Source organism: Tupaia chinensis, unplaced genomic scaffold (assembly GCF_000334495.1).
Source record: "Tupaia chinensis unplaced genomic scaffold, TupChi_1.0 Scaffold144057_1, whole genome shotgun sequence".
NCBI lineage: Eukaryota > Metazoa > Chordata > Mammalia > Scandentia > Tupaiidae > Tupaia > Tupaia belangeri.
Genome location: NW_006203909.1, coordinates 120,127 through 137,509, shown reverse-complemented (window position 1 = coordinate 137,509; position 17,383 = coordinate 120,127). Strand labels below are relative to the sequence as shown.

At 34.2% G+C, this 17,383-nt stretch overlaps 1 protein-coding gene across 3 annotated transcripts in view; it reads left to right on the top strand.

The window, feature by feature from the left end:
• The window catches only part of IL7 (interleukin 7), a 69,019-nt gene extending 52,095 nt beyond the window's left edge, over window positions 1–16,924 (top strand). Inside the window, exons 3-6 of one of the 3 annotated variants that reach the window (XM_006165842.3) lie at window positions 4,180–4,260; window positions 5,293–5,424; window positions 9,007–9,060; window positions 16,413–16,924. In XM_006165842.3, coding sequence (XP_006165904.1) covers window positions 4,180–4,260; window positions 5,293–5,424; window positions 9,007–9,060; window positions 16,413–16,535 — 390 coding nt within the window. In that variant the 3' untranslated portion in view covers window positions 16,536–16,924. The remainder of the gene's footprint in view (window positions 1–4,179; window positions 4,261–5,292; window positions 5,425–9,006; window positions 9,061–16,412) is intronic. The other 2 variants (XM_006165841.3, XM_014583110.2) reach the window with 2 other exon arrangements.
• The last annotated feature ends 459 nt before the right edge of the window (window positions 16,925–17,383 follow it).

The following is a 17,383-nucleotide window of genomic DNA, read 5'->3' as shown; positions in this document are numbered from 1 at the left end:
ATTCATTATAAAAAATTGGGAATCTATTTATTCTATTTATTAACATATTTAAAATATATAAAATTGAGTAGGCAGTTGTTAAAGATATAAAACTGTACATATATAAAATTTTATAAAGAATATATTAGCATTCCCAATTTTTTATAATGAATATAGAGGGTTTAATTTTAAAGTTTTATGTATATATATAGATAGATAGATAGATATAAGAAGAAATGGGCAAACTTGTTTTTTTTTTTTTTTTTTTTTGAGAGATTTTCACTGTAGGGCGCGTGCGCTCGCCAGACAGACAGAGAGAGACATAGAGACAGAAAGCGAGAAATCACCCCCCAGGGGGGATGGTCATGCCGCAATCCCTTCTCCTCCATTCTCCTCTCGGGATCTTGGGCACACACGCACACACGCCTGGCGTGAGTTTTAAGCCACCGGGTCCGGGACACGAACCACGGTCGACTACGTGGGAGTCCAGCGACATAGCCATTACACTAACTGCTGGTTCCCGCAAACATGTCTTTTTAACATTCTTCAAGAAAACAAAGTAAAATGAACTAAAACCAATATAATCTCACTGAAGAAATAACAGAAAAAAATGAAGATGAGATAGTTATATTTAAAGGAAAAAACTGAGAATGGAATAAAACCATAAATGAGGCCCTAATTAGAATAGGCATATGGAAAACAAGGTGGTAAGAAAACCCACACAAAATGAAAATTTTAGAAAATAGATAAATACATAAAAGAAAAAGTGAAATAGAAAAATCCATTTTATATATAGTTAGTATTTCTAAAGAAAAGACTTTTAAATAGAAAAAATATATAAAAATGAAAGGAGAGCTAATTCTACAAATTGAAAGAACATCATGTATTTCAGGAACAAGTCATATAAAAATCACATTTTATCTTGGAAAATATTGCAATTCAGTCAATACAATCATAGCTTTTCTTTTGTGAATTTCCATATTTAGAATAAACTTGAAGAAATGTTCACTTATATAAAGATGCATATAAGAAGCTATAACTGCAACCTTGTTAAAGTAATTGTACTCTGTTAAATCAAGAGATAGATATATAAAGTTCTTGCTAATGCTATGATTCTATGATTCTTACTCTAAGCTACTCTTTTGTTAGATTTTTGAATGAAAACTTTATTCAAATACATAGATCTATGTCAAATGTATTCATGAAATTTACTAAGCAACCTAGTTAAGAATAATGTGACATCAATAGAAGTAAACCTTTAAAGGTATGATAACAACAGTACATTCTGTATCAAACATTTGGCAAATGAATTAAATGGTAAAACCTTATCTTTCTGTAGATCTGCCATAAGGAGTTTTACTAGTTACCCAGAGCAATGGCCTTTCATTCAAACGCAATGGCTTCTCAAATATTCATGTCTTAGGCAATTTGTTACAATGCTCCAGGACATTGACATTCTTCCTGTGGTATATTTTTATATGATTCTTTGGTGAATTGGGACCTATTATACGGACTCAGTGTGCCTTTGTCTTCCTTCTCTTTCAAAGGATGGTGTGGCAGAAATTAAATGCCCTATGTTTTATTGAAGAAAATTTTATGTATGATTTTTTTTTGTCCTCCTTGGGATTAAATGGAAGTCAATAGGGGAGAAAAAAAATCCTGAAAGACAAATATTAATTCTCCATTATCTGGTTATTAATGTGTATAATGACATTGTGAAATGGTTATAGAAAATATATATTTAATGTTTGAGATATTTGGAGTATGACTGGGATGGTTGACACTAATAAATCTTCTGTTTCCAAAAGCATATTTTTTTTTTTTTGGAGAGGTTTTTCCTATAGGGCGCATGCGCTCACCAGACAGACAGAGAAAGACAGAGAGACAGAAAGCAAGAAATCACCCCCCAGGGGGGATGGTCATGCCGCAATCCCTTCTCCATTCTCCTCTCGGGATCTTGGGCATGCACGCACACGCGCCCGGCATGAGTTTTAAGCCACCAGGTCTGGGATGCAAACCGTGGTCGACGACGTGGGACTCCAGCGACATAGCCATTACGCTAACTGCTGGTTCCCTCCAAAAGCATATTTTTATAAAGATAAAAAGTGATGTAAATGTGTCCAAGGTATGCAGCATCCACCCTTTATTTCAAATGGCACAAGAAACCAGGACCATGTTTTTTGTTTTGTTTTGTTTTGTTTTTTTAATCTTTGTTTCCATATAGGGCTTTAGCAGAAGACCTTGCACAATAGACCTTTGTAAGTGTTCAATGGTTGAATGGATATCTATTCAAACTCTACTTTCTGCAGATAAGACAGTATCTGATTTAAAAACATTTTAGAGAGATTTTTGCTATAGGGTGTGCATGTGCTTGCCATAGAAACAGAGACATAAACTAAGAAATCACCCTCCGGGGGGGTGGGGGGATGACTATGCCACAATCCCTTATACTCCATTCTCCTCTTGGGATCTTGGGCACTTACGCACACAAGCCTGGCATTAGTTTTAAGCCACTGGGTCAGGACTTGAACTGTGGTTGACTACATGGGAGTCCAGCCATGTAATCGTAACACCATCTACTGGTCCTTAAAAAAAAAAAAAAAACATTTAGGATGATCTTACTACTTCAAGATCCTCCCACTCCATCCTCCTAAGTCACTGCGTTACAGGAGTATGCTTTTAATGCTAAGAATTGAACCCAGACCTCCCACGTGGTCCCAGTCTCCGGAGCAGCAGCATCTTAGCAGCTTACACCACTGAGGCTGGGTGAGCCTAATATATACATGCTATAGTCAAGATAAACCAAGAGAGCACATATGCTTTTCACAGGACATAAAAATAATACAAGCTTGGGACCAGCAGTTAGCGTAATGGTTATGTGGCTGGACTCCCACGTAGCCAACCGTGGTTCAAGTCCCGGACCCGGTGGCTTAAACTCACTCCGGACGCGTGTGCATGCATGCCCAAGATCCAGAGAGGAGAATGGATGAGAAGAGATTGCAGTATGGCCATCCTCCCTGGGGGGTCACTTCTCACTTTCTATTTCTATGTCTCTCTCTGTCTTTCTGGTGAGCGCACGCGCCCTATAGCAAAAAACTCTCAAGAATAATAATAATACAAGCTTAGATGAAGATTAGAAATCCATCATTAAATCTTGTCATTGATCCACTTCTTATCCTGCTTCTATGTTACTTCAATGTAGGGATGGATCAAGATTGCCTGAAGCCTTCTAGAGGCTCTGATAGGATGGGATTATCATTTGTTGGATAGAGTTAGTGTAACCCTGTGCATATAAGATAATAAAAATCATTAGGAAATTCTTTCTAGTATGTCAACTAAATTTTTGATTCAGGAAATCCCCACCTTTTTTAAAGCTTCCTTTCTTCTTTCATGAGAGAATAAGAGAGAGAGAGCCAAACACCTTGAGTAAGGTCTCCAGTGATTCTTCTTCCTGCATCCCTCCCCAGTCAGTCATGAACACAGACATGTGAATGCAAACCAGCATGTACAGGTTTGCCCAGGAACCAAAATCTGATTTTCCATACGGCTTCCAGCATTGAGAGGATTGTGTTACTGCAGCTAAGCCTCCCCAGCTTCTTTTACTACTCTCCTTAGATTGAAAAATGTAGATGTATGATTTCGCCTTTCCACTCCTACAATATAGTACGCACACACTCATTCAATCTCAGTGTTTCTCAGCAAAGTTCTGCCTCAACTATCACAGACAAATTGCACTGTTAAAAGTGCTGGAAAATAAATTTTAGCTTTAAGTCTCATGTGAAGAGGTTTTCTCCTTATTCTAATGTATATTTTCCTTTTCATCTGATGGTAGCAAGAAATTGGTCAAATAACTTTTAAAATTTATTTAGACTTCATGGTTTCAAATTTTACAGTACTTTGTCTATATAGTATAATCTCTAAAATAGATACTTCTATTTCCCTAAATGAATCAGATTCTAAATTCTGGGAATAAATTATGAAGTCTAGAAGTAGCTCAAAATATGTGAGATTTGTATAGATAATTGCTTATTCTTAAATTGACGAAAACTATTTTTTGTGCCTAGTTAACTGAGCCAGACAAAAGATATTTTCCAAAAATACATATACATTCCAGATATCATAAGACTGTTATTTTTATAATTACTATGTATTAGAAATGTCCTCAGTTTTAACCATATTATCTAACATTATTTATTACAGGACAGCATGAGAGATATTTGTAGCAATTGCCAGCAAAATGCATCTAACTTTTTTAAAAAAAATTCATGTGATGATAATAAGGTAATGATAACTATTTATAGTTAATTTATCATTCAAATTATAATAATTTTATAGAAACTTATGTTTTTTGTGCCTCTATTAGACAATTGTATTAATTATATTAATATCATTCCTTTGGTTCTAACCACACAATTCCATTGATCTATTAAATTTTATTATGGTCTTCCTTTATACTTTAATTTTACATATAGTTTTATGCTCATCAGATAACATTTTTTCCCTCTGTTTACCATTCTATTTGTCACCTTGAAAATACTAGGAAAACTACTAAATTCAAAGACCTATCTCTTATTTCTAAACTTCATATGCAGGAAGATACTTGTTAAAGTGATTGTTTGCAATTTAGTTGTAGGCATTTTGAAATTTTCTTATTTTGATATTTGCTTCAGTTGAAAACACTGTTATCTCTAGTTCATATAATATAATTTATAAAATCTTCAAAAGTTTGTATCATTTCTCCCTACAGAAACTAATTTCATAAGTCTTTCTTAAGTTCATGATAACTGAGTTAACTGCATGGTATACCATACTAAAACCATAAATTCTTTTCTTTTTAATTTCTTACATTAAATATCTGAAGAGCTTATATTTTAGGTGACCGTAGCCCATTATTTTCTGATTACTTGTTTTCTTATTTATTCACTTATGGCTCAAAATATACAAAAATAATAACAAAAAGAAAAAACATACCTTTCATCGTTGTTGCTTCCAGACGTATTCTTTGGTCATTCTGTTTAAAAGTAAATAACCTTGTAAAAATGTTTACCCATAGTGATAAGGTCACACATACATAAAAGAGAAAAGAAACTATAAGAGTTAGATAATCATTAAACCAAGTTTTAGGTAGTTCATGCTGTCACCTAAGAGCTAATTGATTGCAGTTCTATTACTCGTTAATCACGTGACTAACTGGAATAAAAGGCTAGGGTGGAGGTGGGGCATTTACTTAGCAATATAGCTGTCTTTAGGGTGAAAAAAAGCTTATAATTTAATATTTTACTTGAACCACAGCCATTCTTTTTCCTATAATAGGAAGTTAAGTTTCTATATCGGGCTGTTCGCAAGTTGAAGCAATGCAATAAAACGAATAACAGTGAAGAATTCAATGACCAAGCAGAAAGAATTTCAAAAACCACGTTAATACTGTTGAACTGCACCAGCAAGGTAAGCTAAGGACTGTTTACTTTAAAGGAAAATATAAATTACTCTTGTGCTAGAGTACTATCATTATATGGTAGAATTCTGTGTGCTTATAATTGTTTAACATTAAGACACATTTACTCAGTTCTAGAAGAGGAAAGGCTTAAGATGGAAAGTACCTGTTCATCTCTTGGCTAGGATGAATTAAAAGTTTCTGAAAGGGGAGTGAAAAACAAGTGAATGGATACTTTGGTGCCATAATAACACTAAGGAGGCTAGTGTGACTTATTGGGTGGGAAATGGCAAATTTTTATATCTAAAACTTACACACACACACACACACACACACACACACAAGCACACACATACATGTATGCATTTATAAGAACTCCTAGCTAATAAAATAGGAAATCAAATGTATTTAACAGATATCTCTGTATGCTTGTATGCTAAAACTGTGTGTGTGTGAGTATGTATACAATTTTCCTTTTTTTTTATTTCTTGCTTTAATGATTCTAATAATTTGGGCCCAGCTGTGATAGAGCGTGCTGACTGATGCTGCCACTTGGCACAGTGAGGCCACTTGGGAGGCCCAGGTTTGATTCCTATCTCACCCTGAAAGCAGTATATGGGGCTCACACCTATAGACCCACTTATAGGGAGGCTGGGCAAAGAGGATAGTGACAGTGAGATGCTAGGTAAAAATATGATAATAATATTTTATTTTTTTTATATATTTATTATTTACATTTAATCGCTATACATTTTATAATGTACAACATGGTTTTTCCTAGCATGAATACAGTGTATATTAGTCAAGACAAAGACACTACCACATACATTATCATCAGCAAATATTTTTTATTTTTGTGTGAATCAAATGTATTTTTTCTCTGTTCCCCCTCCCTCCCTTATTACTGACCCCTTTTTATCCCCCCCAACTATCTCTAGTATCTACAGTTGCCCTCTCTCCCAATATTTCAGTTTCTGCTACAAAGCATGAATATTCAGTATATATTGAGTGGGGACATACAAAATCTGTCTTTCATAGTCTGGCTTGCTTTGCTTAACATTAAGGCTTTCATATTCGTCCACTTCATATCAAGTTTCAGGGACTCATTGTTTTATGTGGTTGAGTAGTATTTCATAGAGTACATATGCCACATTTTTTTAATCCACTTGTCTATTTTTGGACATTTGAGTTCATTCCATGTCCTAGCAATTGTAAATAGTGCCACAACAAACATGGATGTGGAAGTGTTTTTCTGACTGTGTAATAGCATTAATAATAATATTGATACATACAGACATACAGGGCTAATTTTTCTCTATTTTTGTACTAGAGGCTATGAATTTTTTTGTTTTTAATATCAGACATATCCACTTTCACAAGGAAGAGACACAGAGATAGAGAAGTACCACCCAATGGGGCAAGGCCATGCATGCTGCAGTCTTTTTTCATCTAGTTCTATATCCTGTCAGGATCCTGGTTACTTGCATGCCCATCATGAAGCCAATGGGGCTAGGACTCTGGTTATCCACATGGGATCTGGCTTCCTATGTATAGTAGCACCTAACCACTGTGATATCAGGCAGCCTCCTGGTTATGAATTAAAAAAAAATTTAAGCAATATTATCTTGAGACTAAATATGTGCAAAATGGGGATAAATATAGTAATATCATTGGAGAATGTTGGAAAGATTCAGTGGCATAAGTCACGTCATGTGCTTAGTTCTAAAGTTTTTAATGTTTAATATAATGTTTCATCACTATTATTCCACTCTGGGACCTTTACCAGCTGCCACATAAATTCAAAATGTTTCTTATATTTTTCATAATTTGGAAAACTGGTCTTGTGAGACCAGCAGGTGGCATGGTGGTTAAGGTGCTGGATTCCGCATGGCAGACTCCACAGTTTGCATCCTAGACCCAGTGGCCTGAAAAACATGCCAAGGGAACCAGCAGTTAGCGTAATGACTATGTCGCTGGACTCCCATGTAGTCGATCACGGTTCGCGTCCCGGACCCAGTGGCTTAGAACTCACGCCGGGCATGTGTGCATGTGTGCCCAAGATCCCGAGAGGAGAATGGAGGAGAAGGGATTGCGGCGTGACCATCCTCCCTGGGGGGTGATTTCTCGCTTTCTGTCTATCTCTCTCTGTCTGTCTGGCGAGCGCACGCGCCCTATAGAGAAAACCTCTCAAAAAAAAAAAAATGCCAGGAGGATTTGTGTGTATACCTAAAATTTTGTGAGGAGAATGGAGAATAAGAAATTGTTGCATGCTATTTCTCAGGGGGGGGTGATTTCTCACTTTCCCTCTCTCTTTGTCTCTCTCTCTCTGGTGAGTGTGTGTGCCCTAAGGCAGCAATTTGAAAAGAAACACAAATTGTGACACAACAAATTGTTTTTCACACCACTGGTTTCCATAGAAAGTAAAATGGTATGATTATCTTAGAACTCTATTAAACAGTGATGAAAACAAAGACTATATAATATGGACAACTTCATTTATCTTTGCTGTATCTACTTGTTGGAAGCCAGTCTCATTCTGATGTCCTGTATTTGCCAAGCTTATTTATAGTTTTGTGCTATTTCTTGTGTTGATCCTCTAGAAGGAATTTCTTTTTGGTTTTACAAATCTATCCTGTTCTATATATTCTTCTAAATCCAGCTCAAGATTCATAAAGACTTCATTCTACCACTACTAGATGACTAGTCTTCATTGCTACTTACAGTGATTTCCAAGTAGTGTCTACTGCAGGAATGGCAGGACAGGTTTTATGTGCTTGCACATCCAGTTGAGTAGTAGTCTGTTGAAAATACCTTGTTTAGTACAATTCTCAAGTCTGGGTGCAATGGAAAAGAATGCAGAGCAGGTGGAATGACATTACCTCTTGGCCTAGGAAAACAGTAAATGTCCTAGGTATGTTATATATTTGCAACTCTTTCTCCCTTGTGTTAAGCTCTGCATGAGCCACCATGTTCCAAAATTGAATAATTATAGAGGGAGAAAAACACACAAATACTGCAAATCTTGGAATTAAATCATATTACCACATTAACTAACTTGATACAAGTCACTTTTTTTTTTCCAGTTTACATTTCTTCTTGAAAGGTAAAGGAAGACGTTAAAGACAGTCAGCCACGTTGAATTTTCTTCTTGAGTCATGCATGCTATGAGCTTTTTACTATTGTTTTATTTTATTTTGCTTCTGATAAGAGATACTTAATAAAATTTGTACCCAGGATTTAAGAATTTAATTAGAGCTTTATTTTCCTGTTGATTTAAATTTAAGTTTCATCTCCACTGTAACATACCCTACTGTGTTCATTTTTCATTACTTCACAGCAATCAACATAGTGCTTGGCATACCTGTAAAAGCATGGATCTAGGGTATTCAGAAGACTAACCTCTTTGGCTTTTTCCTTTTCCCTGATCTTCTATTCTAAATGAAATTAATATTCTGTTATCTTAATAAGAAATTTAAAGTAGATTTTCGAATACATTAGATAAACTGAAATAATATGAAAATTACCAATTATGATTAAAAGGAGGTGCAATGAAAGATTAATAATTAATATGGTAAAGTATCTTTGTTTTTAAGGTTAAAGAAAGAAAACCACCTACACTGCATAAAGTCCAACCTACAAAGACTTTGGTGAGAGCAATTGCATGATTTTCTTTATGGTTTGACATCTTTTTACTCAATTCCTTAACATTTTTCTTTGAATTGTTTCTCTTTTAATGGTTGATTTAAAAAATTCATTATAATATTAATGAAATGAGGTACCCTTAAAAACCTAATCCCTTTAAACTGTGTTTTAAAAAAACTATCTCAAAGTAGAAGCAGCTAAGCAAATCATTACAGCATTACTTTTAAAAAGTAACAAATTAAAACATTAATAGGTAATAGGCAAAAATTCTTAAAAACTATTTATGTAGGCAAAAATAAACTAGAAAACAAGTACAGGAAGAAAAACATCCTTGATTGCAAAGCAAAAATATTAAACAATGAGGAATAATCTTATAACTGTTTTATTAGTATAGATTATACAGTATATGTAACCTGTAACAGTATATGAATTTTCTATATTTATACATTATATAGACCCATATATTATTAGATATTATTACAGAAAATTATATAGTAATAGGAAAAACATTTTCCAATTAGAAATGCAGAATACTTCATTGAATCTTGTAAAATTTTAAAACAATGTATCAAGTAAGGTGGAACAAGAAAAAAAATAGTCTTTTTCAGGAGAATAATAGGTTCTTATTTTACATTTCCATTATTATTATTTTTTAGAATGATTTTTTACTATAGGGCATGTGCTCTCACCAGAAAGACAAAGAACCAGAAAATGAAAAATTATCCCTCATTGGTGATGGTGATGCTGCAATTTCTTCTCCTCCATTCTCCTCTCAGGAGTTTGGGCACACATGCACGCAACCCAGTGTGAGTTTTAAGCTGTCGGGTCCTTACTCAAACCATGGTTGACTACATGGGAATCCAATGATTCTCCTGGTCCCAACATTCCCATTATTATTATAATGTTATTTGATGGGTAGATTCATGACAACATAGAAATTTCTTACTCCTTTTGGAGAATCAGTGTGAGCCTACAACCGGACTTAGGAAGCCCTAGAATTCTACTATTAAGTGAAAGATTTGAGATGAATGAAATAAATAAATGAGCTAAAAGCAATATAAATATACAATGAGTGCTTTTAAAAGAATTTGGAAGGAAAGTTAAGAAAAGGGAGATAACATACCTATGTTCCTAGATAAAATCAAGATTATTTGTTTTAGTCTTTTTTTTTTTTAATTTTTTAAATTAGTTCATGTGGCATTTACCAGAGACAGACAGATGGAGAGAAAATGGGAAATCACTTTCCCGGTGGGATGGTCACACCACAATCTCTATTCTATTCCACTTTCAGAATTTTGGACACACATGTACTTGCGCTCTTCATGTTTTTCAGGTCATCGGGTCCAGGATTCACACCAAAGAGTTGGCCAAGTGGGATCCATTGCCTTATACCCACCACCCCCCCTACCTGCCTATTTTTTTTTTTTTTAATGGGTGCTCTTTGGCTCTGAGGAAAAGTCATGGAATTTTCACATCTTTGTATTTCAAAGTTTGTTCATCAAATAAACTCCAACTTGTACTGTTTTTTCTGTTTTTGTTTTGATTTTTTGCTATAGAGTAAATGCACTCACCAGAGAGAGACAAAGAGAAACAGAAAGCGGGAAAGTGAGAAATAATCTTCTCGGGGGAATGGTCACACCATAATCCCTTCTATGCCATTTTTCTCTTGGGATTTTGGGCACACGCACACACGAACCTGGCATGATTTTCAAGCAGCCAAGTCTGGGACTGAAACCGTGGTCAGTCATGTGGGAGTCCAGCACCTTAATCTTCATGCCATCTGTTGGCTTCTCAATTTGTACTTTCAAAAAATTGTCCTCCTGTTGATTTAAATTTAAGTTTCATCTCCACTGTAACATACCCTACTGTGTTCATTTTTCATTACTTCACAGCAATCAACATAGTGCTTGGCATACCTGTAAAAGCATGGATCTAGGGTATTCAGAAGACTAACCTCTTTGGCTTTTTCCTTTTCCCTGATCTTCTATTCTAAATGAAATTAATATTCTGTTATCTTAATAAGAAATTTAAAGTAGATTTTCGAATACATTAGATAAACTGAAATAATATGAAAATTACCAATTATGATTAAAAGGAGGTGCAATGAAAGATTAATAATTAATATGGTAAAGTATCTTTGTTTTTAAGGTTAAAGAAAGAAAACCACCTACACTGCATAAAGTCCAACCTACAAAGACTTTGGTGAGAGCAATTGCATGATTTTCTTTATGGTTTGACATCTTTTTACTCAATTCCTTAACATTTTTCTTTGAATTGTTTCTCTTTTAATGGTTGATTTAAAAAATTCATTATAATATTAATGAAATGAGGTACCCTTAAAAACCTAATCCCTTTAAACTGTGTTTTAAAAAAACTATCTCAAAGTAGAAGCAGCTAAGCAAATCATTACAGCATTACTTTTAAAAAGTAACAAATTAAAACATTAATAGGTAATAGGCAAAAATTCTTAAAAACTATTTATGTAGGCAAAAATAAACTAGAAAACAAGTACAGGAAGAAAAACATCCTTGATTGCAAAGCAAAAATATTAAACAATGAGGAATAATCTTATAACTGTTTTATTAGTATAGATTATACAGTATATGTAACCTGTAACAGTATATGAATTTTCTATATTTATACATTATATAGACCCATATATTATTAGATATTATTACAGAAAATTATATAGTAATAGGAAAAACATTTTCCAATTAGAAATGCAGAATACTTCATTGAATCTTGTAAAATTTTAAAACAATGTATCAAGTAAGGTGGAACAAGAAAAAAAATAGTCTTTTTCAGGAGAATAATAGGTTCTTATTTTACATTTCCATTATTATTATTTTTTAGAATGATTTTTTACTATAGGGCATGTGCTCTCACCAGAAAGACAAAGAACCAGAAAATGAAAAATTATCCCTCATTGGTGATGGTGATGCTGCAATTTCTTCTCCTCCATTCTCCTCTCAGGAGTTTGGGCACACATGCACGCAACCCAGTGTGAGTTTTAAGCTGTCGGGTCCTTACTCAAACCATGGTTGACTACATGGGAATCCAATGATTCTCCTGGTCCCAACATTCCCATTATTATTATAATGTTATTTGATGGGTAGATTCATGACAACATAGAAATTTCTTACTCCTTTTGGAGAATCAGTGTGAGCCTACAACCGGACTTAGGAAGCCCTAGAATTCTACTATTAAGTGAAAGATTTGAGATGAATGAAATAAATAAATGAGCTAAAAGCAATATAAATATACAATGAGTGCTTTTAAAAGAATTTGGAAGGAAAGTTAAGAAAAGGGAGATAACATACCTATGTTCCTAGATAAAATCAAGATGATTTGTTTTAGTCTTTTTTTTTTTTAATTTTTTAAATTAGTTCATGTGGCATTTACCAGAGACAGACAGATGGAGAGAAAATGGGAAATCACTTTCCCGGTGGGATGGTCACACCACAATCTCTATTCTATTCCACTTTCAGAATTTTGGACACACATGTACTTGCGCTCTTCATGTTTTTCAGGTCATCGGGTCCAGGATTCACACCAAAGAGTTGGCCAAGTGGGATCCATTGCCTTAACCACCACACCACCTACCTGCCTATTTTTTTTTTTTTTAATGGGTGCTCTTTGGCTCTGAGGAAAAGTCATGGAATTTTCACATCTTTGTATTTCAAAGTTTGTTCATCAAATAAACTCCAACTTGTACTGTTTTTTCTGTTTTTGTTTTGATTTTTTGCTATAGAGTAAATGCACTCACCAGAGAGAGACAAAGAGAAACAGAAAGCGGGAAAGTGAGAAATAATCTTCTCGGGGGAATGGTCACACCATAATCCCTTCTATGCCATTTTTCTCTTGGGATTTTGGGCACACGCACACACGAACCTGGCATGATTTTCAAGCAGCCAAGTCTGGGACTGAAACCGTGGTCAGTCATGTGGGAGTCCAGCACCTTAATCTTCATGCCATCTGTTGGCTTCTCAATTTGTACTTTCAAAAAATTGTCCTGGAACTCGATTTTTTTAAAATATCAAAAACTTTTCTCCATATTTATGTTTGAAATCTGTTGTATAATTTTAGAAATGTATTATTCAAAAGGTAGATGCTAGTGTTACTGGATGTATTACTGAAAGAGATCCAAATTCGTGATTAAATTAAAAATAGAGCAAACAAGGTCAAGACTCAACATTACAATTACTTGACTTGTGACCTTACTTATCTACTTTACAGCTCAATTGCATCTATGAAATAAAGTAAAATGAAGTTCAGACTGTTACTAAGCAGATAAGAGGAAGTATTTTATGTAAAGCATTGAGTGCAATATCTGACCTAGAGAATACCCAATAACTAACTGGTTGTTATCTAATAAAGAATTACCCTATCCTGCACTAATCCCACATGCCCAGGACAGAGGACTCATGAATATTACCATGTCTTCACAAAGTTACCCCTTTATATATGTCTCTTCCATGCAAGGTATCCCTTTCTCCATTTTCATAGATTATACAGGAAGCTCTCTTTTATTTTCTTTCATTTTTTTTTCTGAGAGAGAGAGAAAAAAATAAAGAGTATAAGAGAAATTTTTGACAGTGTTTCTCCATGTTGGGATCCTGCCTTAACCTCTCTGTTACCTAGGACTGTAGACTACTTTTTCTGGCCTGTCTTAGGTTTGTCTAGGAGGCAGATCTGGGCCTCCCATACAGCTTTAGTTTCCTGCAGTGACATACTTCTCCTTACAACATTACAGTCAGTCAGTCCTTTTTAAGATTTTCATCAAGTACTAAAAATGCTATAAGAAAGCATCTGCAAGGTCAGCAGGTGGCATAGTGGTTAAGGGTGCTGGACTCCCTCATGGTCAACCACGGTTCAAGTCCCAGACCTGGCAACTTGCTTTCTTACTTTCCCTCTCTCTTTCTCACTCTATCCCTCTCTGGTTAAATTAAAAATAAATAAGTATATAAATAAATAAAATAAAATAAAGTTAAATATAATTACTTTAAAAAAAAAAAAAAAAGAAAGAAGGCATCTGATATACTCTGGGGGAATTCTACTATTAAGTGAAAGATTTGAGATGAATGAAATAAATAAATGAGCTAAAAGCAATATAAATATACAATGAGTGCTTTTAAAAGAATTTGGAAGGAAAGTTAAGAAAAGGGAGATAACATACCTATGTTCCTAGATAAAATCAAGATGATTTGTTTTAGTCTTTTTTTTTTTTAATTTTTTAAATTAGTTCATGTGGCATTTACCAGAGACAGACAGATGGAGAGAAAATGGGAAATCACTTTCCCGGTGGGATGGTCACACCACAATCTCTATTCTATTCCACTTTCAGAATTTTGGACACACATGTACTTGCGCTCTTCATGTTTTTCAGGTCATCGGGTCCAGGATTCACACCAAAGAGTTGGCCAAGTGGGATCCATTGCCTTAACCACCACACCACCTACCTGCCTATTTTTTTTTTTTTTAATGGGTGCTCTTTGGCTCTGAGGAAAAGTCATGGAATTTTCACATCTTTGTATTTCAAAGTTTGTTCATCAAATAAACTCCAACTTGTACTGTTTTTTCTGTTTTTGTTTTGATTTTTTGCTATAGAGTAAATGCACTCACCAGAGAGAGACAAAGAGAAACAGAAAGCGGGAAAGTGAGAAATAATCTTCTCGGGGGAATGGTCACACCATAATCCCTTCTATGCCATTTTTCTCTTGGGATTTTGGGCACACGCACACACGAACCTGGCATGATTTTCAAGCAGCCAAGTCTGGGACTGAAACCGTGGTCAGTCATGTGGGAGTCCAGCACCTTAATCTTCATGCCATCTGTTGGCTTCTCAATTTGTACTTTCAAAAAATTGTCCTGGAACTCGATTTTTTTAAAATATCAAAAACTTTTCTCCATATTTATGTTTGAAATCTGTTGTATAATTTTAGAAATGTATTATTCAAAAGGTAGATGCTAGTGTTACTGGATGTATTACTGAAAGAGATCCAAATTCGTGATTAAATTAAAAATAGAGCAAACAAGGTCAAGACTCAACATTACAATTACTTGACTTGTGACCTTACTTATCTACTTTACAGCTCAATTGCATCTATGAAATAAAGTAAAATGAAGTTCAGACTGTTACTAAGCAGATAAGAGGAAGTATTTTATGTAAAGCATTGAGTGCAATATCTGACCTAGAGAATACCCAATAACTAACTGGTTGTTATCTAATAAAGAATTACCCTATCCTGCACTAATCCCACATGCCCAGGACAGAGGACTCATGAATATTACCATGTCTTCACAAAGTTACCCCTTTATATATGTCTCTTCCATGCAAGGTATCCCTTTCTCCATTTTCATAGATTATACAGGAAGCTCTCTTTTATTTTCTTTCATTTTTTTTTCTGAGAGAGAGAGAAAAAAATAAAGAGTATAAGAGAAATTTTTGACAGTGTTTCTCCATGTTGGGATCCTGCCTTAACCTCTCTGTTACCTAGGACTGTAGACTACTTTTTCTGGCCTGTCTTAGGTTTGTCTAGGAGGCAGATCTGGGCCTCCCATACAGCTTTAGTTTCCTGCAGTGACATACTTCTCCTTACAACATTACAGTCAGTCAGTCCTTTTTAAGATTTTCATCAAGTACTAAAAATGCTATAAGAAAGCATCTGCAAGGTCAGCAGGTGGCATAGTGGTTAAGGGTGCTGGACTCCCTCATGGTCAACCACGGTTCAAGTCCCAGACCTGGCAACTTGCTTTCTTACTTTCCCTCTCTCTTTCTCACTCTATCCCTCTCTGGTTAAATTAAAAATAAATAAGTATATAAATAAATAAAATAAAATAAAGTTAAATATAATTACTTTAAAAAAAAAAAAAAAGAAAGAAGGCATCTGATATACTCTGGGGAAGACCAGGTGGTTGGGGTGGACCCTAAAGCACAAGCTCAGTCAAGTATATCCTTATTCATGAAGTGTACCAAAAGAATCTGAACATTTTCAATATTAATTATTCCTTATCATAAAAATAGATAATTTGTGTTAAAAATCTCAGCTAAATAATCTACAGATATTTTTCTCATGAAAGTTCAAACAAAATTATTATGTTTACTATCGAAGTGTGAAGGTGGTAGCCAGCTAACATAGCTCTTCCATGAATTCTAAATCTTTGACCACATCAACCTTGAATTTCCTCTATATTAATCAATTATAGTGAGAAATTGTAGTTAAAAATGTCATGCAAGATTACCCTTTTCTGTTATATCAAAATATTAAAATAACCCAATAGAAATGGAAAATTGAATATTTTTAAATGTGTATTTTTATAAAATATGAAACTAAATTAATTATTTTTTTTTCTCTAGGAAGAGAAGAAACTTTTAAAGGAACAGAAAAAACAGGATGACTCTCCATGTTTTGTAAAAAGATTACTAGATGAGATAAAAACTTGTTGGAATAAAATTTTGAGAGGTGCTAAAAAACACTGAAAAACATACAGTGGCAAATCTAGAAACATGAACTATAGTGGGATTCTCCAAGAATCTATTCATTTGTGCAGTTTTGGGGAGCAGAGTGTCTCCTAGAAGTTACTGAATGTATCCTCAAAAAAAGATGGATTAGAATAGCTAAACGTCATAACGTAGTATTAGATGGACACAGTGGAAACTGAACGCTGAAGCTATTTGATATGTATGTGGATGAATATGTACTGGTAGTAATTCTGTACTGATTTTTGTAAGACGATTCATGTAAAGTATAGTTGCACTACGTTTTAAGCCACTTTAAATATATCAGAAGACATTAAGTATATGAATATGTAAAGATTACCAGGATTCAAAATTAACATTGCTTTATTATCGAAACAATTTTATGGCTACTATGTGTCATAGACTATATTGAGTGGAAATATTTATCCTCTGAATTGGACATGTTGTAGGGTTAACAGTGATGCACAGACAATGCCCATGAGAATAAGACAGTAAAAAAGCAACATAAAATGTCAAAGATAACTTAAAAGAGATATCAAGCGATGTTATTAAAAATGAATATGTGACACAGTGCCTTCAGTAAATGATACCGCAAATGTTTTAAAATGAAAATAAAGAATAATTTTTTAAAAAAGAAATGTACCTAGTTTAAGGATGTTAAATCTTAGTATGGAATTACTTTTGTCATTTATGTATAATGAAACAGCTAAATGAGTTTGCAATTAGGGAAGTATATTTTTAATAGAATAATATATGTTAGTCTATTAAATAGAATATGTATATTTAATTTTGACACTATATCTGTATTTAAAAATATTTTCAAACAGTATTACAAACCAATTGCTTAC